The sequence below is a fragment of the Drosophila albomicans genome, chromosome 3, assembly GCF_009650485.2.
Source record: "Drosophila albomicans strain 15112-1751.03 chromosome 3, ASM965048v2, whole genome shotgun sequence".
NCBI classification, from domain to species: Eukaryota; Metazoa; Arthropoda; class Insecta; order Diptera; family Drosophilidae; genus Drosophila; species Drosophila albomicans.
The window spans coordinates 3,651,187-3,676,913 of NC_047629.2; the positions used below are offsets into that span (position 1 = coordinate 3,651,187).

The following is a 25,727-nucleotide window of genomic DNA, read 5'->3' on the forward strand; positions in this document are numbered from 1 at the left end:
TGAATTTTTTTAAAAGAATTTTATTTATTTTTATTTTGCTATTTTTATTAAATATACAAATTTTATTTATATTTTTGTGTTTTTTTGTTTGTTTGTTGTTTTTTGCTTATTTTTTGTATCCAGAATACAAATCTAATTTAATGTAGTTGTTGGTTGCTTTTTGTTTGTTCATAAAAGTAGCCTTATACTTGTATCGTTTTAAACTTTCACTTATGTATTTAATGTTTTCTTAGATGAATTGAATACACAATTTGTAAAACAAGAACAACGCTATATATTATATATAGTTCATATATGTATGCATATATGATGTAACTTAAGGGGTCTCTGAAGTGTTGTGGGTTAAGGAAATACATACATACCAATAAACACATTGTCGTTTAGTTGCGTTTTGGAAGCAAGGAGACTTTTAATGCTCCGGATGGCAAAAAGAAAAATGCCCAAAGAGAGAAAACAATCATATGAAGGACACAGAAGTATTTTTCATATGGAACAGATAGGGGGATAGAGGGGCATGCAGAGTTTAATAATTAAACAAGTTTTGTTTTTGGGTGTAAAAAGCCACAAATTGGGGGTATACATGATGATATACATATATCAACTAGAAGACTTAGGCACTAATCTAACAAAAATGGGGCATACAATTAAAAAATAAAATGAAATAAGTTGTGTATGTATGCATTGTATTTTGTATGGTATAATCATTGATTGTTCAACTAAACATAAAATAACAAGCACTATTCAAAATTCAAATAATACATACATCAAACTGCATATATATATATATATTGTTAATAATTAATATTATGTGTATTTGACGGCATAGGGCCTCATGATATGGTTTACCCAACAGCTTTCGTGTTGCTCGCAATTCTTTAAAAAATCAAATCTACAATTGGGTTGGGGGGTTTCTTGCGACTTATATCGTATGCGTATATATATAATGTTGCTTTGATTTCTATATATTATATATCAACGTACGTATTTGTGTTCTCATTTACTCATACTCATTCACATTCACGTTCATCTCTCATTCATTATTAAGTTAAATAAGCATTAAATTAACTTGCAAAAATTTGTTCGAAAGTTGCTTGTTTGGTTGCTGTGGTTGTTGTGGTTGCTGTGGTTGTTGTGGTTGCTGATGCTGATGTTGTGGTCTGCCATTGTTTGTTAGTACAGGTTTACAGGCTACATATTATTACATAACTTACGTAATTATTTAGTGTTTTTTGTTTATTCCTTTTTCGTTTTTTTTTTTGTTTTTCTTTTTTGGTTTTCTTAAACGCTACTATGTATATATGCATGTATGTATATGTCTGTCGTCATGTTCTTATTGTTGTTGTTGTTGCTGTGGTGTTTTCTTTCCGTTACTATTATTAAATATTTTGTTAGTTTCTTTTGTTTGTTTGTTAGTTGCTGTTGTTGTTTGTATACACGTGTATCAATAGCGTCGGTCGGATGGGAAATTATCTGAGCAATGAAGCCCCAATCTTCAAATTATTGCTCAACGTTGCGTTCCAGTGTATATAATATATTTATATATATATATATATGTGTGTATGTATAATATTTATAATCTTATCTAATTAGAATCATCATCTTTTGATATCTACACAAGCACATCGTACTAAAAATAGAAAATAGTGCTTTCCCGTCGACTTCATCTTTACCTCATCTAAACAACATTTTGCTTTGTTGCTATTAATTAATGCTTTTCAATGAAAAACATCGCCTCTCTTGGCGCCTATACCTGCTGCTGGTGCTGGCCACCAGCGCGTGTGATTATAATTATGATTATGCGCGAAGTGGTGGTGCTGATGGTGATGCCCTCCTGCTCCTGGGGCACCACCCAGCGCCGGCTACTTTGGTTGTCAATCGTTCTTCACTGGATAGTAGATTAGATCGGGTTGCTGCTGTTGCATATGATGCATATAATCATTGATCGGCGGCAGCACTGACTTTGCATCGTCGCCCAACATCGGATAGCCACCCACGCCCACGCCAACTCCGATGCCCACTGGCGGTGCCACTCCACGCTCGTACACATTGCCATGTGGTGGAGCCGGTGGAAGCAAATGAGAGGCGGCTGCTAACGAATGCAACGGCTGCTGCAATCCATGGGCATGCGGATGGCCATGGTATGGCTGAAAGCTGTTGTGCTTCTGCTGTTCGCTGACCAGTTGTTCGCTCAATGCGCTGTGGTTGTGATTGTGATGCTGCTCGTAGGAGACTCCGCCTCCGTACACGTTGCCGGCGGCGGCGTGCCTCATCAATCCGCCAGCATAGGCACCGCTGGCATTGTGATGTTGTTGTGCTGCTTGTTGTTGTTGCGACTGCTGCTGTTGTTGCTGCTGCTGCGGCGTTGGTTGCTGTTGCTGCATTAGATCAAAATTGTACTCCATGGGCGTGGGATTTGTGTCAATGAGATTCGTGAGAATGCTGCCAATATTGTTGTAATTATGAGCATCCCCTGGCCCGACTTGATTCGCCTGCGGCTGTTGCGCTGCTGCTGCCTGTTGCTGCTGCTGTTGTTGCTGCTGCTGCTGTTGTTGTTGCTGCTGTGGCCACATGTGCTGGAAGTTTAATAAATCACCAGTTAATGCTGGATCTTGTGGCTGCTGCTGCTGTTGTTGTGGTTGCTGCTGTTGCTGCTGAACTTGCTGTTGTTGTTGCTGCGCCTTATTGACGACGCCCGCTTGTTGCTGCTGCTGCGAAGGCGGCGCATTGGCGCCGACATTCATTGGAAGCCCCATAAACTCGGTCGAGTCAACAATATAGAACTTGTTGTCCTTGAGCTCAACCGGCTGATTGTTTTGTGTGCCACCAAAGCCCATGTTGCCCCACGAATCAGTTGGCGTTTGTTGTTGTTGTTGCTGCTGCTGCTGCATGAATTGCTGTTGCGGCCCAGTTGCTCCGGCTGATGGCGATGGCTGCGGCTGCGGCGACTGCAGACGCGAGTGCTGATGCTGGGGCGAGTGACTGTGTCGATGCTGCTGCATCAGCAGCTGGTGCTGGTGGTGCATGGGTGGCATGTGGTGCGGTGAGCTAAAGTGTTGCTGTTGCTGCTGTTGCATTTGCTGCGCCTGATGCGGATGCGGGTGTGGATGGGGGTGCGGATGCGAGTGTGGGCTCTGTGGCGTATGACTGCGCAAATGCTGTTGCTGTGCCTGCTGTTGTTGTGACTGCTGCTGTTGATGCTGTTGCTGATACTGATTGATCATCTGGTGTTGCTGATAGCTAGCTGCTGGATTGCCAGTGGGCTCAAAGTGGAACTGACTCTCCGGTCCCCCAAAGCTGTTCATTCGCTGCATATGCAGCTCCGGCGTACTGTTGTTTGGCGTATGCGGCGTATGGCGATGATGCGGCTGCGGCTGTTGTTGCTGCGGCTGCTGCTGTTGTTGTGGCGGTGGTGGCACCTGTTGCTGCAACGTTGGCGGCGGCGTTGGCGTTGCATGATGCTGCTGCTGCTGATGTTGCTGCTGCTGTTGATGGAGCGCATTCTGTTGCTGTTGCTGCTGCGCCTGCGTCGGCTGTTGCAATTTGTCCGCACTAAAGCTCTGATTGTACATGGAATTCTGCTGAGATTCGCTCGTCGATACCGAGTGCTGTGACGTCGATGCCGTCGACGATTGCGAGCTATTGCTGCTCACCATGGCGGCATTAAACGGATCCTGCTGCGAGCAACCCGGCGTCGTTGACAACGGTGGCGGCGGCGTTGGCGTTGCACCCATGCCAACTCCCTTGCCTGGACCCTGCTGCGATGCAGCTGCAGCTGCGGCGGATGCCTGAGATTTGGTCTTGCTGCCAGCTGACTTTTTGGTGGCCTTCACCGGCGGTGGACCCGGCATATCGGGCAGCGGCAACATATCTAAAAGGCATTATATGAATTATGTGCAGCGATTGGAAATTCTGTATTCTACTTACCATCATCGTTGGCTTTGGGGAAACGCTGCTTGCCCTTCTTGGGAGGCGGTGGCTGATTGCCATGCATGGTCTGTTTGTGGCGCACCAAATGCGTCTTCCACTTGAAGGTCTGCATAACAGAATTTCGATTAGTGAATGATTACTTTACATGCATCTAATAAACCTTACTTGATCGCAGTGGTTGCAGCAATGCGGCCGCTCCTCGGAGTGCGATGGCAAGTGACGCTGCAGTGACTTGGCCGAGCCAAAGCGTTTGCCGCACAGCGTGCACTTGCACTCGGAGACATCGACGTGGGCGTTGCTGTAGTGCTCCTTGAGCGCAGGATATGTAAAATACGACGAACCACACAGATCGCAGACATAGGTGCGCTTCACCTCCGTGTGCAGCTGGACGTGCCGCTCCAGATTGGCCTTGAGCGTGAAGCGATTATGGCAAATGTGGCACTCAAAGAAATTGTCGCGCTTATGCTCGCGTATTATGTGCTGGTAGAGCGCATTCTTAGTGGGAAACTCGGCGCCACACACCTCACAGATTGCGCCGTCGGCCTTGTGGCCCGTCTCCTCGAAGTGCTGCTGCAGCTTCTTCTGCGACAGCTTTAGACCGCACTCGCCACAAGGATAGACTGCAAATAAACAGCATAAAACAGCATGTTAATTGAATTGTTCAACAGCAAATGAATATAAACGCAATGAATGTCCTTCCGCCTGGTTGTTGCCTGTTGTGGCTTTTGGTTGAAATTTACATTCACATCCGACTCACTTTTGAAATCCTTCTTGTGCGACTCCACGTGCGCATGGAACTGCTGCCGTCGCGAATAGGATTCGCCGCAGGTTTCGCACACAAACGGAAACTCCTTCACGTGCATCGTGCGATTATGCTGAATGATTTCCTGTAATTACAATTAACATTTCAATATGACAATTTGAACTGCAATTCGTCGAGTGATCAATTTACCTCGAGCGTGTTGCCGTTCGGCTGTCCACAGTCGTGACAATAGCCGGGATGTATCTTGTAGTGATCCAGCAGCGATTTGCGTTTCCGATATGACTTGGGACACAGCAGACAACTATAGCTGGGTTTGTCCTTTTTGCTGCCAGGCGTGTGTGCGCCACCAAGCTGCGATGGAGGCGCCTGCAACGAGGTGCTGCTGCTGCTGCCACCATCGATTAGCTGCTGCTTGGCTGCATCCATTTCGTCTAGCTCATTGTCGAGTTCATCATCGTCCTCATCGCCCGACAACTCATTGTCGTCCAGCTCCAGCGATGAGTTTAGCTGTCCCATGGCCGAAGATGATGACAGATGAGGCGGCTGCTGTTGAGGATGCTGCGCATGCGGATGCAGATGCGACTGATGATTGTTCAGCATTTGTGCATGTGGATGCTGCGAAAACTGTTGCTGCTGTTGCTGATGTTGTTGCTGCTGCTGTTGTTGCTGCATTTGCATCATGCCGCCCATCATGGAGAGCGGATTGTTGCTTGAGTTGTAATGATTGTGATTATCATTCTGTAGCTGAATCTCTGTGCCCGACATTAGCTGCGCTGTGGCTGACATGGCAACACCTTCGTGTCCATACGCAGATCTCATCGGCATGGACAATTGCTGTTGTGACTGCGATTGCAGCTGACTCGCAGTCGGCGCCGAAGTCGGAGTTTGTGGCTGCGATTGCGATTGCGATGTTACCGCCGCTTGCTTAGCGGCCAGATGCTCCGACGCAAGTTGCTGGCTTAGCACATTGTTGCTCTTGTTGCAAGTGTTGTTGTTGTTGATATTGCTTGACGTAAGGCCGTTGATCACAAGGTTGCCAGCAGCGACATTGCTGCTGCTACTGCTACTGTTGCTGCAAACCAAAAAAAGAAGGAAACATATTAGTTTAAAAGAACGAAGTTTTGTAAATGCATTGACTTACAGATGATGCGAATGAAGCTGCGTCCCATGACTGGTGTCCATGAGCAGCGACGCAATGCCATTGTCATGGACAGCGCTGCTGTTGCTGTTACTATTCCCGCTCCCAGTGCCCGTTACGCTGCCCAATCCGCTGCCAGCACTGGCCAGCATCTCGTCAATTTCCGGCTCCATTTCGAGCCCATCAATGAGACGACCAGCGCCTACACCTTCGTCGATGAACTCTTCAAACTTCATAATCTCCTGTGCCGCCGATGACAGCTGTGACTCCGTCTCTGACTCCAGTTCCGAGTCCTCAAACGCTAGCGATAACAGTTGGCGTGGCCTTTGATTCTCCGCCTGCTGCTGTTGCTGCTGCGGCACTTCCATTTCTTGGTCCAGTGGTTCTTCCTCCGCCTCCGCCTCTGCCGCCTCCTCCTGCTCTTGCTTCAGCATCGCTGCGGCCGCCGCAGCAGCCACAGCAGCAGATGCTGCCGCTTCAGCGGCATCCCTGGCCAACTGTCGACGTTCACGTTGCCGCCGCCACTCGTCTAAGCGTTGCTCGCGCAGCTCTTGCAACACTCGAGTCGAGGGAGTTGTTCCCAGCAGTCGGCCGGTGACCACAAAGTTGTCATAGAACTGCTTAAGGAAGGGCTTGTGATGCTGACTTAACGCCAATCGCAACAGCACCCGGAACTGCGCCTTGAACGCTCGTTCACTGAACTCCCCGCTGCTGTGATGATAGCGCAACGTGTACTGCGTATCCTCGTGGAACACATAGCCCTCGCCCAGGCGGGAGCGTGTCACAGGCTTGACCACGGCATCCATGCTGCTGATGACATTGTTGGTTCGTTTCCGTTTGACCAACGCTGTGGAGCGCATTAGCTTTCGCTGACGTCGGAGCATCAGCTGCTCACACCTGTTGCTATTGCTCTCGTTATTAATTTCATTGGCCTCATCATCATCATCATCATCAACGCCATCGTCGTCATCCTCCTGCTCCTCCCCATCGAATGTGGCAACATATTTTCGCTTCACCACGCCACTGGCTCCCGCCGAGGGTATCAGATCAAGGGGATCGCTGGTGAGCGCTGGATTAACAGCTGCACTGGTGATTGCAGCGTCCACATTGTTGCTGCTCCCACTGGAGCCGCTGGCGTTCCCGCTGACATTCAAACTGACGTTGGCATTGCGATTAAAGTGCAGGCGTTTGCTTATGGAAGACGAGTTCTCGGTATTGGGGTCGGCATCGGCATCGCCATCGGCATCATCATCGAGGAAATCATCCTCCTCGTCGAGGCACATAAACTCCTCTTTGCAGAGAATTTTCTCAAAGTTTTGATTTAAATCGATCGCGGATGCTTCATCATGGTCGTTCTCTCGCTTGATGATCTGCTTTGTTTCATCCGGCTCCAACTTCTCCTTCTTCGTCTCCTTTTTGGGGTCAAGCAACAGCAGCTGCAACTGTTTGCTCTTCGCTAGCTGCGCTGACTCCGCCGAGTCCGAGGCTCCATTATCATTGGGTTTGTGACTGTACAGATTCCTGACGACTCGGTCGCAGGCCTCTGGATATTTGCACTTAAGCTTTTGCAGCAGAAATTTGATTGCATCGCACCGCGACGCCGCATTCAGGCTGTCCAGTAGATTCACTGACTGATCCACCTGCAAGCAATCAAAATCAGAGGCCATTAGTTCAATCTGGATAGATAGGATAATTTTATTCTAGGTGCCCACTTGATATCTAGTGCCATAAGATAAAATAGAATTTTAAATTTATTGGTTGCGACGTTTCAATAATAAAACAATACTATACTCTTTAAAAACGCAATCAATTCCAACTTGTAGACTTAAAAATATATCTACTCAAATTCATATTCCTTGTTTTAAATTTTAATTGGTATTAAGTGACTATTAAGCGATGAGATATTAGATGTTAAGTCCATAATTTTCAAATATAAAACATTTCACAATATGGCAAATCTTTCTTTGATATTCAAATCTTTCAGAAATTAGAATTAAAGTTTTTTTTAAATAAACTTTATATTAATATATTGGACTGGATTGTTAATTTCGTAGACAAAACTTTGTTTAAACAATTACAACTACCTTATAAACCAGGCGAGACTAATTTAATGTTTAATAATTGAATTGAGGTACTCAGATATTGTACCCGTCTTCAAATGTCAGTCGGGTATCTAACAGTCAACCATACTCAACTTTAGCTTTAATACTTGTTTTAAACGTAAAACAAGTCGACTGCCGTTAGTTAGTCATCTTAGACACATGTACAATGTGTTATATACAGTACTACACAACACATACATGCATACGTATAGTAGGTACATATTTAATTATGCATTAAAGTTTCGCGTAATAAATGACCAACTTCCGCTAGGTGGCTCCACATTTCCTGTTCGACCCACACAACCACAACGAATGGGGTAGAAGGAGAAAGAGAGACAGAAAGACATGGAAAGAGGCAGAGGCTGGAATCGTATTGCAGCCCTGCGCGACGGACCACGTGCTACCAAATTGGTAGAGTTAAGTAAAGTTCCAATTAGAGTGACAAATGGTTTATGTAAATTAACATACAAAAATACAAAGAATAAATAAATAGGTGTGAGGAGGCATGTAATTGAACAAAGTTAACATTTACACGTGCACTCGAAAGAACTGTCATCAAATGCAATTACTGATTATGATTTTCCAAACAATTTAATGCAATTAGAGCGCCAAGAGAGCGCGCGCGCTCAGCACACAACATAACATAGCCGACGTCGACTTCGACGTCAATGGAATCGCGAGTAGACAGCGCGGCGACAGAGACAGCGGCTGCGCTGCTGACGCAAACGATTAGCACACAACGCGCAGCGGAGATGGCAAAGGCGAAAAGTGTATAAGATATAGCAGGAAAAATAAAAACAAGCTGCATATACATACATATATACATGAAAACATATACACGAACACACACACACGAATATATATGTATGTATATTGACATAAAATAATAAAGTCTCGCTGCCTCAGCTGCAAGAGGAAGAGGAAGAGAGCGAGAGATAGAGCGGGGAAGGCAAAGAAATTAAAACAGCGCACAATTTGTGCTACTTTTTCCCCATTCCACAATGTTGCCATCTACATGTACATACATATATACAGCGTACATATGTATTCGTCTATCTGTGTGCGCTTGTATGCGTTTGCCTTTTGTGAGTGTGTAAGTTAAAGCAGCGAGTCAACACTTTATGTAGTTGTAGTTGTAAAAACATCGATGGCGCTCTCCAAGCTTTGCTCTCCCACAACCCACCCACTGGCTGACATTGTTTTCAGAGAGCCGGAAAGAGAGATGCATACATAAAGAGCTAGGCGAGTGAGAGGGGAAAAAAACGACACATCCAAAGAGAGTAAGTGAGAGGCAAATGAGTAGAACGGGATGGGGGCAACGGCACTGAACAACACAACATTGGCCCCGCTGGCAATTCTCAAATATTTCATTCTTTTAGCAGAAGCATAAAATTAATATGATGTTTATCCATTTGGGAGAACTAATTACGAACGACATGAATAAAACAAGAGAAATTCTTAAAACAACAACAAAAAGAAAAACGCATTTGGGGTCAAAATGTTAACGAGGTACTACTAATAAATATTTAGCGTCTTTAAATCGGTTGCAAAACATCTATTTAAAACGTATCTACATTCATATGTTAAGCAATGCTTTTTATGTTACAATCTTGCTAACGTAGCAAGAATTTAATATCAGTTAAAGTTGGCAAACAAGTTTTCCCCTTTTATTAATTATATACTAAATTTAATTGCAATAACTGACATTGAAATTACTATAATTCATAAATACGTAGTATACAACTGTAATTGTTTAAACTATCCTATCGTTAAAATCAATTTGTTTATACTAAACCGAAACTGTTATTTAGCAGCAGTTTGGGTGACAAATCCCTACGGCACTAAATGTTGTTGTAAGTCTAGATTAGAGATAACATTGGCGGCCGTATTTCCACGTGTATTTGTGTGCGTTTATGCGTTACACTAATTCGAGAGAATGACGGAGCGAAACAAAGAGAGGGATAAATAGAGAGTGAGTGAGAGAATGTGTGTGCTACGTAAATACACGCATATCTAGATTTATCTATGTGTGTACATATGTTGTGTGATGTGAAGCAGAGCGCAAGCAATGCAAAGGAAAAGTTAAATACGATATTAATTAGATAAATACACACATTACGTATGGTTGTATGTGTGTTCGCATGAATACGTATGTATTTATATACAGATAGTAACATTATGTTTGTGCTTTAATTAAAATGTCATTCTTTTATGTCTGTGAGTTATTTGGCGATAAAGCATTTAAGTAATTATTTCATTTGAAATTAAGTAAAAGCAAAACATTCCTAATGCTCCCTAATCGGCAAAGCTTTTCTTAAATACATTTGATAAATGGGTTTCAGCATGTTTGTTTGTTAAATCTTTTCAAGTAAACATTGCAAACTAAGTTTATAATTGTCATTTCATTAATATAAATGAAAAGCTCGACATTATTCAAATTTGGAAATGTGTTCAAAATCTGACAGGAAAAGAATTAAAAATTCGTCGCCCATGCACTATTAACTTAAAAGCAAATTAACTTCTGGTTGAACAAGTCTTTTGATAGCCCATTAATACATTTTACAACAATCGACTGAGAGGCAATTAATTATTTGTAGATGCTCAAAATTGTTCTTGGCTAACAAAACATTGAAATAAATACACTTGTAAATATGCTTAAAATAACTCTGCAACTAAATTGAGCACAGCAACAACACAAACTGATGCATACACAAAGTAATATAGACATACATATATACGTATATATTGCTGTTCTTGTAAATGCTTTGCTATATATAAATACAAATAAATTATATACAAAAGCTTAAAGGCTTGAAGTTTCTATGTCGCAAAACAAAGGGTACAAACGAATGCACGAATTTTGTTCTTTGTTTTATTTAAAATTTATGGGCTTTTCTTTCTTTGTTTCCTTTTATCGTATTTATGTAAGTCGTAACGAGCCTTGAAGCGAAACATAATAAATTGACACGACGAATATCTATGTTTATATCCTAGGAATAGTTTTAGTTCATGTCGGGTCTAGTCTGAATCATTAAAATAAGAAATAAATTATGACAATAAAGAAACCCATTGTGTCTAAAATTTAAGCATAATTAGGATATTTTATAATAGAGTATTCATTTAATGGTTTTGCACAAACTTAGCCATAATCATTGAATGGGCTTGGAGTTGATTCTAAAAACGCCTCCTTTTAACAGCTGTTAACGGTTTCTTGAACTTTTCACAATAATTATGGTTTAAATTAGCAATTAATTCGAAAATAAAAGATAGCTTTCAACTTGCGATGAAGTCATCGCACTTTGAATCGCATTAAAAGATATCTTTCGATGCCGCGCTCAATGGCGACACAAATAGATATAAATAATGAACAGAACAGGTAAAAACAAAGATTCTCATGAGCAAGAATAATTATTATAACGAGGAATGCCATAATTCAACCGTCATTCGCATTGAAAAATTTAAAATTATTTCTTGTTGTCTTTCGATGTTTGTTTACAACAAAACAGCTGATTGCTGACTCAACGCCAATCGCCGAATTGTTGGTTCTCGATCTGTCAATATCAATTCAACCATTTCTTTCTTAGGTAAATAAAAATTGCGCTAATAATTGTATATCTCAGCGTTAGCATAATCAGCACAAAATTGCGGGGTTTCCCATTAAACGTGCTGCGGGTTTTTTCCTTAGAAAACAACAAGGGAAAAACAGTATCTGTTATAATGATAGTAATGTGGTTTATTTTGATTATTTAAATATTATACAATATATTAGAATAATAATAATACTCTGAAGAATTTTTGATAGAATAACAAACTAATTTACACCTTCATCAAAGTTTCAGATTGTTCCAATTCGGGCTCATAAATAAGTCCCCTATTCCTTATCTGATATGTCGAATCGTCTCGTGCCGCAACCCATCTCTAGATCATAAATATTCATAAAGCTAATGGAATCTTCTATAGGGTATTCAATAAACGATTATCTATGTACACATGTATTTTCAATACTAATGCAGTTTGTCTTGATTTATTGGACTTAGTTGCTTCTTTTTTCAGCTAGTTCGTTTTAATATTGTTATGTACCTGTTCAACACGCAGACACGCACAAACACAGCGATAAAGCAAAGCAGGGAGAGAGTGAGAGCGGTATCCACACACATACACACGTTCATATATGCACACACGTTTAAAGGTATTTGTTTACCTACACATAGTACATATTTAGGTTGCCAAACTGTAAACGTTGCAGCTGTAGCAAGTGGGGCAAGAATTGCCGCTGCATTTTTAGCAAATTTATGTTTTACATTTTGTGTGCTCATGCAACGTGTACTAGCTCACACCAACACACTCACGCTCGCACAAGCAAGTGCACGGCATGTGCCTGCCTATGTGTGTGTGCGTGTATGTATGTAGATTTTACTAATCAAATAAAAATAGCATTTACGTTGTCCTCTTTTATTAATGAAATTGGCACAAGCGAAACAAAACTAGCTATATAATAAAAACACATACAAGCACACGCATTTGCATGTACAGTGGCTCAATGTGCTTCAATGAACCGATGCGCTCATTATTTTCGAAGTTGGATTTGCAAGATTTGTAAAACTTACGAAAGTCTTCTACGTTGGTGCCAATTTTTAAAGTTTTAGTCCTTGAGAACTAATACTCATATCTTTCTTCTTGATTTATGAAATGCTAATGATATATATAATAATTCTTCAACTGAATAATTTAGATTAATTAATTTAGATTCAAATTGAAATTGTTTGAAATGATACTACAGCTGTGCTCCTTCTACTACTTAAAGTCACGCTTCGCGCATGTCGTAAACTCAATTAGGGGCGATGAAAGTTTTAATTGAAACGCTCAAATGCTAAATTAATGAAAACTACAAGATCAACAACAAGTAAGAAGCAAGACTGAATTGCAATTTAATTCCATGGGATACTTGTTTGCAGTTTGACAGTTACCCAATTGGTATCAGCCAGCAGCTCTCCGCTAAAGTGCATTCCAACCAGAACGAAAGAAAAAAACAAAATAAATTGAATGTTTCTGATAGCAGTCTATTGTGTACCACTGTGCACGCTGTTTACAATTCTTCATTTGTGCTTTGCTCGTCCATTCGTTCTCCCCCTCACACAAACACAAATGAAAATACAAACACAAACAAATTCATGAGCTCTCTCTCACTCTCTTTGTGCTCAGTTTGAATTGAGGTTGTTGTTGTTCTTATTTTTTTTTTTATTATGTAGTTGTAGTCGGAGTGGCGCGCACAAGTTGGATTTCGTAGTATTCGTAGTATTTATGTACATACACACATATACATTCAAATGAATGTGCCTGTGCGAGTGTGTGTGTGTGCGTCTGTGCATTCAAGTAATGTAATGTTGTTATAAACTAATAAAAATAAAAATAAATATTTTCTCAAAATAACGAGGAAAACAAAACAAAAGTGAATAATAGCCAGCCCCACAACTAATGCAATAACAATAACAAGAAGAACAAGAACAATGATGAAATGGGTCGAAAGTGGGAGAAGCAAAGCTTTCTGAGTCGCTTTGTAGACTAAGGGGAGTGGAAAACAAAACTACAATTCATTTTAGAAAAAAAAGAAACAAAATAAAAATAAAAGAGAAGAATGCCATTATGTAGCATTGGTGTGGGGAATAAGGAAAGGGAGTGCTAGAGGTTAGAAGGTGGGTGTAGGAGAGTGTACAATGTAGGGGATGGGAGATGGGGGTGGAGAGCAAGGGCACACCACAACACAACGGTGCGGAAGTTCATACACAGTTACAAGCACAAGACGACCATGGTTGCGTGTGTGTGTGTGTGCCAGCACGGGTATTGTGCAAGAACTGATTGTGGGAGGGCGGGAAGGTTATAGAAACGAAGATTCAAATAAACAGCTGCCTAAAAAGCTAAGCTACATCATCTGATTGATATGAAGCCTAATGAAATAACCAAGGGTTATGATTAACTAACTAATTTCTTGTTTATATTTGTTTTGTTTTTTTTTTTTAGGGTACATTAGCCGGGCTTAAATTGGTAATTGGTAAATTGGTAATTTGCAAACTGCTGATCAAAAACTGTTTTAAAACAAAACACTGTGTAGTATAACTAACAATTGATTCTACAAAAGGAAAATAAGACAAAATTCCATAACACAACATTGCTTACAATAAATGCGAGTACAACAGCTGAAATTAAACTGCCAGTGCACACTGTACTTCACTTCCATTTGTTATCTCTCTCCTCCTTCTCTATCTTCCTCTGCCTTTGTCGCAGCCGCTCTCTTCTTTGCCTACGCATTACACGTTGTTTTGCCACTCTCATTTGATAGTCGCACACGGAATGTAGACTTACACCAATACAAACTCAAACGTATGTAGGTATGTGTGCGCGTGTATGTGTGTATTATGCTTGTGTGTACGAATGTATACTTGAATATAAACGAGTGGAGCGGGGAGGAGGCTAGGGGCAGGGCATTTCGTTTTATAGGAAACATTATTTAATTACCAGTAATTTAAAATCCAACTGTGTAGTTTTATTATCCATTTTGTTGTTGGCTTCTGCATTTGGCTGAATTTTATTTATACGTTTCACTCACACACACACTTACACATATACACTTGCACTGCGCATACAAGCACAATTTTATGATACACCCATACATACATACAGCTCATACGTACGTGTATGTTTGTATGTATTTTATTATTTCGATTTTTCTTTGCTTGTGTTTCGCGTTTCTTCTTCTACTTTGCTCGCTACAGCGCAGCTCTTTTTTTTTGTGTTATTTCATTTTCCTCATTTTCTTTTGCTTTTTTATACGTTAACGTTGACGGCTACTGCGGATGTCGATGTCGCTGCTGTTGCCGCTGCTGCTTCTACACAACTTTTCACTATATTGACAACATTACGATATATATTGCCATTTGTTTCACTCATGCACATATGCACCTTTGATTATTGCATAAATTAACAATATCAAATAATTTATAAATACATATGTATGTATTATATGCTGTACACTTCAGCAATTGCTGCTGCTGTGCTGCCTGATTGCCACTTTCTGTGGCACACGCACGCACACACACACACTAACACACACGCGCGCTCAATGAAGATCTATTGCTGCGTAGGAAAGAAAATCTTTTTACGCTTACGTTTTATTTAGTTCGTATTTAAATATGCGGAATATATTCCAATTGTTTTCCAATAAGCGAACGCGATTATTAAATATTTTTACATTTATATATATTTTTTGTTTCTTAAAAGTGCTTTCTTAAAGCTGTTTTATTTGTCAGTGTGTGACCAAAGTAACGTTTCGAAATATTCTTTTTAACACCGATGGGATATACCAAACTGCAGAAACCCCGTGAATTGTCACATGGTTACACACTTCTAGATATATTACGCAAAATTTAAAAAGCGCTTGTAAAAAGGCGCGTCATTTTAAATAACATTTTATTTTAATGTTTTGATACTTATAGAAAATATATTTCGCACCATGCAGCTGCCGTTCTTCCACTGATTAAATTTCCGTCAACAACTGTTTTTACAAAAAGTGCGAAAATATATAAAAATATTGCCATTTTTCCATAAGAATGAATGTGAAGCAAAAACTGTTAAGTGACAGCATTCCGAAGCTCAATAAATACTGAAAAAGCATGTCTGGTATTTTCACTATAAGGCTTGTTCTAGATGTGGTGTTAGAAACAGGATCCACAGAGGGCTTGCAATATATTATATTTATAAAAGGATTAGATATATTATAAGTTTTTCATATCAACGTTCGCCTTCCTAAAAAGAACGAATTCTGCAGAAAGCGACGGAATTTACGAGGCGTGCTGCCAACTTACTTGAATTGCCAGTGTTGCCACATCTCTTTTCAATCACCCCCTTTATTTCAATGTTTACCCCAATTTCGAAATTTTATTTCATACATTTAAAGAAATCATTCCAAGTTTAAATTAATGTGTATAAGGTTGCTGTTTAGGATTTTGACTGCTGGGCTTGCTTCTCCTTCTTGGCGGCTTCAGCTTCCGCCTCCAGCTTATTGTATTTTTCGATCAGTTTCTCAACATCGGGTTTTTCGAGCACACTGTAAACGGTGCTGTTGTTGATGCGCTGCAGCGTGGCCATTTCAACCTTCTCTGGAGTTAGTTTTGTGGTATCCAGAGTCTTGCTTAGCACTTTAACTGCCAAATCCTTGGCTTCTTCCAACTTGATGTTCTCCTTATCTGCCAACTCCTGCTTAAGCATAGAAATAGCAGCACCAAAGTTGTTGCCAATGCAAGTGGCTTTCCAGCCACCATAATTGCCACTGGGATCTGACTGATAGAGCTGATAGCCATACTTGCTGTCCCAGCCCATGTAAAGGAGCGAAACGCCAAAGGGTCGCTTGCCACCATACTGAGTATATGCCTGTTTAATGTCACACAAATGGGAGACAAGCTGTTCACATGGGATCACTTCGCCGTAGCTGAACTGGTAACGTTGAGCAATTAAACGCAGCTCAGAGGTTAACACATTGGCGTCCGATGTGATGCCCGCGACCGAACAAACCATGTTTCTAGAATTGCACAATTCGCTATTAACCAAAATCCTAACAGTGGCGTTCATTCTCTTTACTTACTCATTCAGCCGGTAAATCTTTTCAGATGGAATAGCGTTGTCAAGCAATTTGTTCGTGCTGCGGCATTCGGCTGCGAGCACAATGCCGTCTTCGGCCAAAATACCCAAACATGTACCGGCATGGGAAATGGCCTCCATGGCGTACTCCACCTGGTAGAGACGGCCCTCAGGCGAGAAGATCGTGGTACGGGAATCATAACGACGCGCCTGCAAAATATAATTGTGATGGTGATGAAGCAAAAATGTATGCACAACACGAAGCGCACGAGTTTCTGTATCTTAATAGTATACACAAATACATTGGACACCACGATTTGTTTCTAGCAGAATTTTACTTACCATTTTTTATGAAAATTAAGTGCAAAACTTTTATTAAAAAATCAAGCGGCTGACCGAATGTTTGTTACCAGCAAATTGTACTTGTCATTGCCGCTAGAGCTGCAAAACATCGATGGATTTATCGGTGATATCGATGTTTTTTAAATCATCGATGCTTTAGCCGTAAAATAAAGCTATTATGAATTTTTTATTATTGAAAGAAAAATTATATCATCAGGAATTTTTTTTATAAATAAATAAAGATTGTAAAAAATAAGTTAAGTCGTCAAATATACAAAAAATTAAGAAATCCACTTTTTATTAAATAAGTTGGTATATTTTTATTTTAAATATTTGCCTGTCATTACCGCGCAGAGTTGCCATCAAGTCTTCTTATTGGTCACACAATTATTATCGCTATTTCGGTTATCAATATATACTAAAAGATAAACTGTTGCATGTGTAATCGTTTATTTGAATAAAATACTCTAACAAAACGAATATACATATATTTTATATGATAAGTTATATTTACTCAGATGTAATCGATCGACTAGTCAAACTCCATGAGATGTTGCAAAACTTGAATGTCCGCGTTTGTAGTGTTTTGTGCAATTGTTCCTTGAATGACAAAATTCATTTTTAAGAACGTATAACAATTAAAAAATATTCCACAAAAACCTTATTTACATGGAGTTTTTATGAATTAGTGAGATGTCATGATAGTCCTGGGGTATCAAAATTTAATACCGCTTTAATATAAATAACTAATGACAATATAAAATTAAAAATATAGAAAATTATGTAAATTACATTTGATAAAATAAATATAAATTTACAAAAAAATTGTATTTTAAATAGATTACTATATATAAAAAAAAAATATTTTCAAGGTAAGTTTATCTCAAAATATAACACTTAACCCATAGTGCATTGTTCCATTAACTCAGTTCAAGCATACACTGTTATTGTTTGTTTGGCGAAATCTTCAGGACAAATCCCATCGACACCCCAATTCGGTGTTCTACGAGAGAACGGTAAGGAGAGAGGAATTGAATTAATTGTCGGCAGCACGCGACTTGTTCGCAGTAGACGGTTAGTCCTTTCCATCAATGAAACAGACTGACAAACAGTTTAAATTCAAATGGAGCATTGCAATAACAACAATAATAACAGGAAAAGCTAACATCGTTACATTGTAATAGCAACAAGTGAAAGCAGACTGAGACGCTTGCCGTTGACATTGTGTTCGCCTAACCTTAGACATTCGCATTTTAATTGACGATGCCGGCTTCAAATTCGGCTCCACGATGTGCGCCATTTCATCCACAGACGATTCACTCAAGCGAAAGCTTGCCATTGGCTGACGCGCTCGTGTCGATGCCTTCTAGACCATCCTGATGCCGAGCATCGTCCATATATAAAAGGTCCTGGCATTTGCCACTGGCTCATTCGGTAATCGCGTCTTTCACTGTTCGGTCACAGTTTTCTTAATCTAATCGTGAAAAACTCAACTTTCTTGGAATTTCAAATTGTTAAGTGTGGCAAAAGTGAACTTTAAAGTCATTAAAATTAATACTCAAAGTGAACAATTAAAGCATTGATTTGTGATTTTTGAAGATAAAAGTTCCCTGATTCACTTTAATATTGCCGAGCAGCCTTAAACAGCAACTGAAGCATCCTTTGAGTCTCAATATTGTAAATGTGATTTGAATTTAAATTAATTTTCCATTTCGCTGTTGAGTTATTGAGTTTGTATTTTAATTCAGTTTTTTTTTTTATTTTTTGAATTAAAAAGTTCTATGCGATTAATTTTACGCAAATATGGCAGCGCAATTATTAATTTTTTTGTGCTCGCCCAAAAGCATGCTACATTAAATTTAATGTGGATTAAAACCTACAAGGCATAGAAAATGATATTGATCAATATCAGCCTGACTATCAGCTTGCTGATGGCTTCAACTGGATTTAGCTTGCATCAAGGAGCCAAGCGGATGGACATAAAATCTTGGGAGACCAGGGATTTAGCTGTGGAGAGCAGCAATCATCAGGCTCGATCCAGTAATGGCAACTTTAATGGCCACCTCAATGACAGCATCGACATTAAAGTGTTTGAACGGATGAAAGAACCCAAAAATATGACTGTTACTTTCAATGAAATTGATATTAGTGAAATGCGCGTCTATAACGTTGGTGTTCTAATGGCTTCCCATTTGGGTAAGTGAGACAAAACCTGGGGAAGCAGGAACTGTGACTCACTCGAGATCCACATAATAGATTCACCTTTTGACCTGGAGCGCTGCGGACCGGCAGTGGACTTGGCCTTGGATCAGATTAACAGACGTTTTCTTAGTCCTCACAACATCAGGCTGGTCAAAAAGAAGGCGAGGTAAGTGCTGTGTGTTTACCAATTGAATCTTTGCTACAATTCGCTGACTTTCACATTCACTTGTTGCGTGCTGCACGAGTCGTTTAATTACTCAAATTTCATTGCCGCATTCTTGAGCTCTCCGAGCCTAATCCTCTGCTTCCTTCCTCTTCGAGGGGGAAGCAATGCATTTAAAGCGTGTTTTGCACAAATTGTTTTGTATTTTCAGTGTCTTAACTGATTATCTCTTTATTCGTAACCGTGACAGTTACCCTTCGTGCTCGGGAGCCAAGGCGCCAGGACTTGCTGCGGACATGCACTTCAAGGACGATGTCATCGCGTTTATCGGACCCGCTTGCGCCTTTGCCCTGGAACCGGTGGCCCGACTGGCTGCCTATTGGAATACTCCCATTATAACGGGCATGGGAGATCAGGTGAGTATGGCATCTAGCTGCAGCGCGGGAAACCGATTGTCCCAATACATCCTGTGATAGTATCTAGCACGTACGACTTGACCTCCGTCGTCACGCTACACAATCCCCAACCCACCAAAGAGCACAGCACGTGGCTTTCAATTATGTACTCTGCTTGATGCTTAGAAGCTAACTAATCTCTCGTCCCATTGCTGCAGGCAATCACATTTCATTTCTCCACTTTCGCTTGCTCCTTTGACATTAACAATTAAATCTGACTTTGAGCTTGGGAGCTTCCACAAGGACTCTTTGAAATCCAAGTTTATTCAGGAAAATACTTTTACTATACAGCGTTTCATTCATTTCCATATCGTTTACTAAAGCCACCATCTTCCGAGGGCGAACTAACCGTCACCTCAGGCATGCTGGGCCGAATACACAAGTGGAAGAATGAGAGTACGGTAAGTGTCTTTACAATTTATAGCCAAAATATAAATAAACAAACATAAGAAATAAGATCTAAGATACGAAAGGAGAAGATGATAAAGTATTATACTTACAATTACAATTACATTTTGAAATAGTATTGATTTACAAAAAACTCAATGTACATATAATATATGTAAATATGCCACCGTTTTCGAGAAGATGCAGCGCCAGTATATTTTAGTATATATTATATATTATAATATAAATTTAGTTTATAGCACAACAAGTATCATTGAAATCGAGGATATATTTTAATTAGTTAATATGTATTATTATCTATGTATATCGATGTCTAAAAACCATTTCAAAGATGCATTTAGCTAAGAAAAATTTCGAACTGCGTTGCCAACTATTTTATACGCACCGAATTTATTTGCAGGGCATGTTTAAAGACAAATCCAAGTATCCGACATTAACTCGAATGTCCTATTGTCAGTGTAGACTTAAGTTGGTATTTGCCAGTGTTTTCCGGCAATTCAAGTGGAAGCATGTGGCTCTCTTAGTGGACAGATCGGAGCTTTTCTCTCTGACTGTTGGCAAGAATCTGGAATATGGATTGCGTCAAGAGGGGCTGTTGAGCTTTGTGCGGGAACTTAATGGCAACGCAGAGGAGATTTACGAGAACTATCTTAAGGATGCGAGCATGTATGCGCGAGGTAATCTGAGTTATTATATAGACAATCCTTAGCACTGTCTTAACTTGAATCCTTTTACCAACAGTTGTAATATTATCTGTACGCGGCGTTCTGGTACGCAAGTTTATGCTGGCGGCGCACAGTTTGGGCATGACTAACGGTGAATGGGTGTTCCTCGATGTGGAGATATTCCAGAGTGCCTACTGGGGCGACAAGGACTGGGAGATGGGAGACGAGAACGATATGCGGGCACGCAAGGCATACGAGGCACTGTTAAGAGTCTCACTCCTGCAGCCAACTAGCCCCACTTTTCAGGACTTTGCGGACAATGTGCGGGAGAATGCACTTTCCGAGTATAACTACACGTTTGGCGAGGGCGAGGAGGTCAATTTCTTCATCGGGGCATTCTACGATGGAGTCTATCTGCTCGGCATGGCATTGAATGAGACCTTGACGGAGGGTGGCGACATTCGGGATGGAGTGAACATTACGCGTCGCATGTGGAATCGCACATTCCATGGCATTACCGGGCATGTTCGTATCGATGACAATGGCGATCGCGATGCGGATTACTCCATACTTGACTTGGATCCTATCAATGGCAAATTTTCCGTTGTGGCGCATTATTACGGACTTCATCGGTATGTAGTTTAGGGTTTTCGGTGAACTGGACACTTAACGCCTTTTGTCTAACTTGTAGGAAGTATGCCGCTGTGCATGGCAAGAAGATCCATTGGCCGGGTGGTCGTGAGGAGCCTCCGCCAGATGTTCCGCCCTGTGGGTTCTTGGGCAATGCGCCAGGCTGCCATGGAAACGGTCAGTGCGAAAATTAAGCAAAACGTTAAAAAGTTTAAAACATTTTAGATTATTTAGATTATTATTTATTTTTTGTTGGTGTAAGATTGAAGCTCTTATTTTAGGATTGAAAATTGATGCTTATTATAATTATTATTTTTCGGAATACACATACTTAAAATAGTGTGAAATTCTGCCATAAATATTATAGATAACATATTAAAATTTAAAGTATTCATTTTGCAGAGACAACAGTCATGTATTCAATCTTCGGTTTGGCTTTATTTCTGGGACTTGTTCTGCTGGTCATCTGTCTGCTGCAAAAGTAAGTTGTAATTATTTCCGTCTAGCACTCTACTTAGATGTCTTTATTCTCTGCCCCAAGACAAATGAAGCTCGGTAAGGAGCTGCACAACATGTCCTGGCGCGTACGACCCGATGATGTGCTTATCGAGATGGGCGGGATGTTCGGTTCCAAGGGTGGACTGCAGCGTCTGGATGTGGAGAACATATCGCTGCAACAGTTTGGCATACATTCAGGACGCGCTTCCATCGCAAGCTTTGCCTCGCTGCCACCGCAGGTCTACACCACAATTGGGCAGTTCAAAGGCGAACGAGTGGCCATCAAAAAGGTGAATGTAAAGAAGGTGGAGGTCACCTCAACGCTGCTCTGGGAGATTAAGCAGGCGCGGGACGTGAGTCATGAGAACACGGTGCGCTTTGTGGGCGCCTGCATTGACTTGCCTCGACCCACGGTCCTAATCCTCACCGAGTACTGCTCGCGGGGCAGTTTGAAGGATGTGCTCGAGAACGAGGCCATTGAACTGGATTGGAACTTTCGCATGTCGCTCATCCACGACATTGTCAAAGGCATGAGCTATCTGCACAACAGTGATGTCGTTGCTCATGGCAAGCTGCGCTCCTGCAACTGTCTCATCGATGGGCGCTTCGTGTTGAAGATCTCCGACTTTGGCCTTAACACCCTGACGACGCCCTCGGACTTTGTGCGGGATCAGAACTACTACACCAGTAAGTAGAGTCTTCAAAACAGAAACTGATTAGAATATATAAATATATTGCACTACTTACTGAAAAATAATATACTATAATTTGATAGTATAAAAACAGTCGAGTGTGCTCGACTGTGAGATACTCGCTACCCATTTTGAATTAAAGCAAAACATTGCGGTATTTTTTCAAAATATACCAAAAATACAAATATACTAAAAATATACCAAGCGGTATATTTGTTATATCGATATAGTACCACATTCAAAATATACAATAGACGGCACAATATACCAGATTGTTGGCCAAAGCAATTAAGACCCCTATTAAGTAGGGATTTTTACCCATACAAAAGTATTTCTTTAATAACTTCCCCAATTTTTATCTGATCGCAATCAAATTTATCATCAAATCATAAATACTATAGTTATTATTGTATACACCAAAATTCGCAGCTGTAGCTTGAAAATTGCGCTTGTCATTCGACTTTATTGGTTTGCGGGGGCGGAAGTGGGCGTGATCTGCGTGCAAACATAACAAATGCTGTCGAAAAAAAATTATTGCTCTATCTCTTATAGTCTCTAAGATCTAAGTGTTCATACGGACAGACGGACAAACAGGCAGACACACAGACGGACAGACGGACATGGCTAGATTGTCTCGGCTGTTGATACTGATCCAGAATATATATACTTTATAGGGTCGGAGATGCCTCCTTCTGCCTGTTACACATACATTTCCTGCCGGCACAAAGTTATAATACCCTTCTACCGTATGGGTAGCGGGTATAAAAATGTGCCGTCAACCGAATATTAGCTAGGCAATCAGGATTGCAATTTAGTTTATTTCGGACTGCCCTCATTTTCTTCTGATATTTCAGAGCTGCTGTGGATTGCTCCGGAACTGTTGCCAATGACTTCGATACCAGGCTGTCCGGCCACACAGCGCGGCGATGTTTACTCCTTTGGCATCATACTGGAGGAGATTGTTAACAGAGGCGGTCCTTATCAGGAGGCACGTCAGCAGGGTATGGATGTGCACACGATTCTACACAAGGTGCGCCAATGTGAGTATCCGCCTTTTCGACCTCTTATCCGGGAGCGGGAATGCCCACCTGATCTATTAATGCTAATGGAGAAATGCTGGGCTGACAACCAAGAGGAGCGACCGGCTTTTTCCACAATAAGAAGCAACATACGCACCATCATGAAGTGAGTGACAGTTATAGTCTAACTTCACCCGAATTTTTATTTCTTATATTTATTTATAATGTTTATTTGTCTTATTTTAAAATTTTATAATCAAATTAAAAATATTTTTTTATTTAAATCGAATGACTTTTCGATGTTTTCATTAAATATTTTCTAAGTTATTTTCCAATCAGAAATGTAAACTCATTTTTAGTTTTTCTATCTTTTTACTACAGCTTTTGTTTTATATTTTGTGACTGTTCATAGTTCATATAGTTATATTTATATGATATGTATTATATCCCTACTATCAGGGGCTTTTGTGAGAATCTCATGGATGATTTGCTCAATCGGATGGAGCATTATGCCAACAACTTGGAAAGTCTCGTGGAGGAAAAAACCAGGCAACTTAGCTTAGAAAAGCAACGCACCGAGGAGCTGCTTTATCAAATTCTGCCACGTCCTGTCGCCCAGCAGCTGATGGCCGGAGATCTTGTGGAGCCGGAGGAGTTTAGCAGTGTGACCATCTACTTTAGCGATATTGTGGGCTTCACTGAGCTCTGCGCCCGCAGCACCCCCATGGATGTGGTCAACTTTCTCAACGATCTCTACAGCACATTTGATCGCATCATTGGCTTCTACGATGTCTACAAGGTGAGTGACGAATGTATTACTACAACTATCAACTAGAATGGAATTTTCTTTTTAGGTGGAAACTATTGGGGATGCCTACCTGGTAGTGTCAGGTTTACCGGAGCCTAATGGCGATAAACATGCTCGGGAAATTGCGTTGATGGCCTTAGACATACTTCAAGCAGTCTACTCTTTTAATCTCAGACACAAACCGGACTATAAGATACAAATTCGCATTGGGATGCACTCGGGATCTGTTTGTGCCGGCGTCGTTGGAAAAAAGATGCCGCATTATTGCCTCTTTGGGGATACGGTTAACACTGCTTCACGCTTGGAGACCACAGGAATGCGTATGACAGCAAGTATTATTATAAAGAATATAATTTAATTGTAATTTCCTTTGAAGCGGGCAAAATTCACGTTTCATCGGCAACAAAGGGTATTCTAGACAAATTTGGCACTTTTCAATTGGAACAACGTGGCGATGTGGAACTTAAGGGTAAAGGCACCGTTACAACCTTTTGGCTAAACAGCACCACCGAGGCAGAGGCACGTGCTCCAACTCCGCCACTTCTCAACAACGATGAGGTGCCCTTTCCTTTGCTCTTTGCCGGCATGGGCAAGTAACTTGATGGATTACCTGATGGATCGTCATAACTATTTCAAGTACAAATATTCATTTAACAATCGAAAAGAGTGTTAAGGATGCCGATTGGAAAACCAATTACATTTATATGTCCGCTTTTATATGTTTACATAAATTATGAACCCGATTGCAAGAGCTCTTCGATGAATATTGCGAATTGTTTCTTCAAAATATAAAAGTATCCCAAAGTAAACAGGTATTGTGATAAATGTTTGTGTGAACGTTTTTTAAAAGAGAAATATTCTTAAAAATGATTATTGTATACCAAGCTCATATTGATATTATTATAAATTATATTCTGTGCCAAAATGCATTATATTTGTACTATGTAATTGATGGAAAATGTGAAATTATTTCAAAATGGAATAAATGAATGTTATCGCTTAAATGCTTTTCAAATTTTTGTTTAATTCGATGTCGCAGTTATATGGATAATAATTGCAACAGTTTATTAATTGCAAATATGCTTTCAAATATTTTGAAATTAAAAATAATAATTTTAAAAGAATCTTGTACTAAACAAAGCTCTAAAAGTTCTGCGTCAAAAACATGAAAATCTTAATTTTAGAAAATATTCAAGAATATATAAAACCTAAGTATCTATTGATAAGAGGAAAAAATCGTATATTTATGACTAAAAATCTCAAAAACATTACATATTTTTTAGT

The 25,727-nt window shown here is 40.4% G+C and overlaps 3 protein-coding genes across 3 annotated transcripts; 1 reads left to right on the forward strand and 2 right to left on the reverse strand.

Moving 5' to 3' along the window:
* Window positions 1-1,211: 1,211 nt before the first annotated feature.
* Window positions 1,212-15,231, reverse strand: LOC117567318 (uncharacterized). Its single transcript, XM_034247218.2, has 7 exons — window positions 14,444-15,231; window positions 5,832-7,468; window positions 4,880-5,762; window positions 4,685-4,814; window positions 4,093-4,547; window positions 3,925-4,033; window positions 1,212-3,868 (listed from the first exon to the last, which is right to left on the reverse strand). Exons 1-7 carry the CDS (start codon window positions 14,480-14,482, stop codon window positions 1,872-1,874), a joined length of 5,250 nt encoding a protein of 1,749 aa, XP_034103109.1. The 5' UTR covers window positions 14,483-15,231; the 3' UTR covers window positions 1,212-1,871.
* A 617-nt stretch (window positions 15,232-15,848) lies between these two features.
* On the reverse strand, window positions 15,849-17,028 carry LOC117567320 (proteasome subunit alpha type-4). The gene is made up of 3 exons (XM_034247219.2): window positions 16,904-17,028; window positions 16,566-16,771; window positions 15,849-16,502 (listed from the first exon to the last, which is right to left on the reverse strand). The coding sequence occupies exons 1-3, from the start codon at window positions 16,904-16,906 to the stop codon at window positions 15,923-15,925; spliced, it is 789 nt and encodes a 262-aa protein (XP_034103110.1). The 5' UTR covers window positions 16,907-17,028; the 3' UTR covers window positions 15,849-15,922.
* Window positions 17,029-18,732: 1,704 nt separating this feature from the next.
* LOC117566771 (atrial natriuretic peptide receptor 1) lies at window positions 18,733-25,365 on the forward strand. The gene is made up of 13 exons (XM_052005105.1): window positions 18,733-19,099; window positions 19,160-19,271; window positions 19,519-19,684; window positions 20,047-20,124; window positions 20,532-20,808; window positions 20,873-21,428; window positions 21,488-21,603; window positions 21,829-21,907; window positions 21,968-22,611; window positions 23,471-23,801; window positions 24,095-24,434; window positions 24,490-24,763; window positions 24,820-25,365. Exons 1-13 carry the CDS (start codon window positions 18,796-18,798, stop codon window positions 25,038-25,040), a joined length of 3,498 nt encoding a protein of 1,165 aa, XP_051861065.1. The 5' UTR covers window positions 18,733-18,795; the 3' UTR covers window positions 25,041-25,365.
* The last annotated feature ends 362 nt before the right edge of the window (window positions 25,366-25,727 follow it).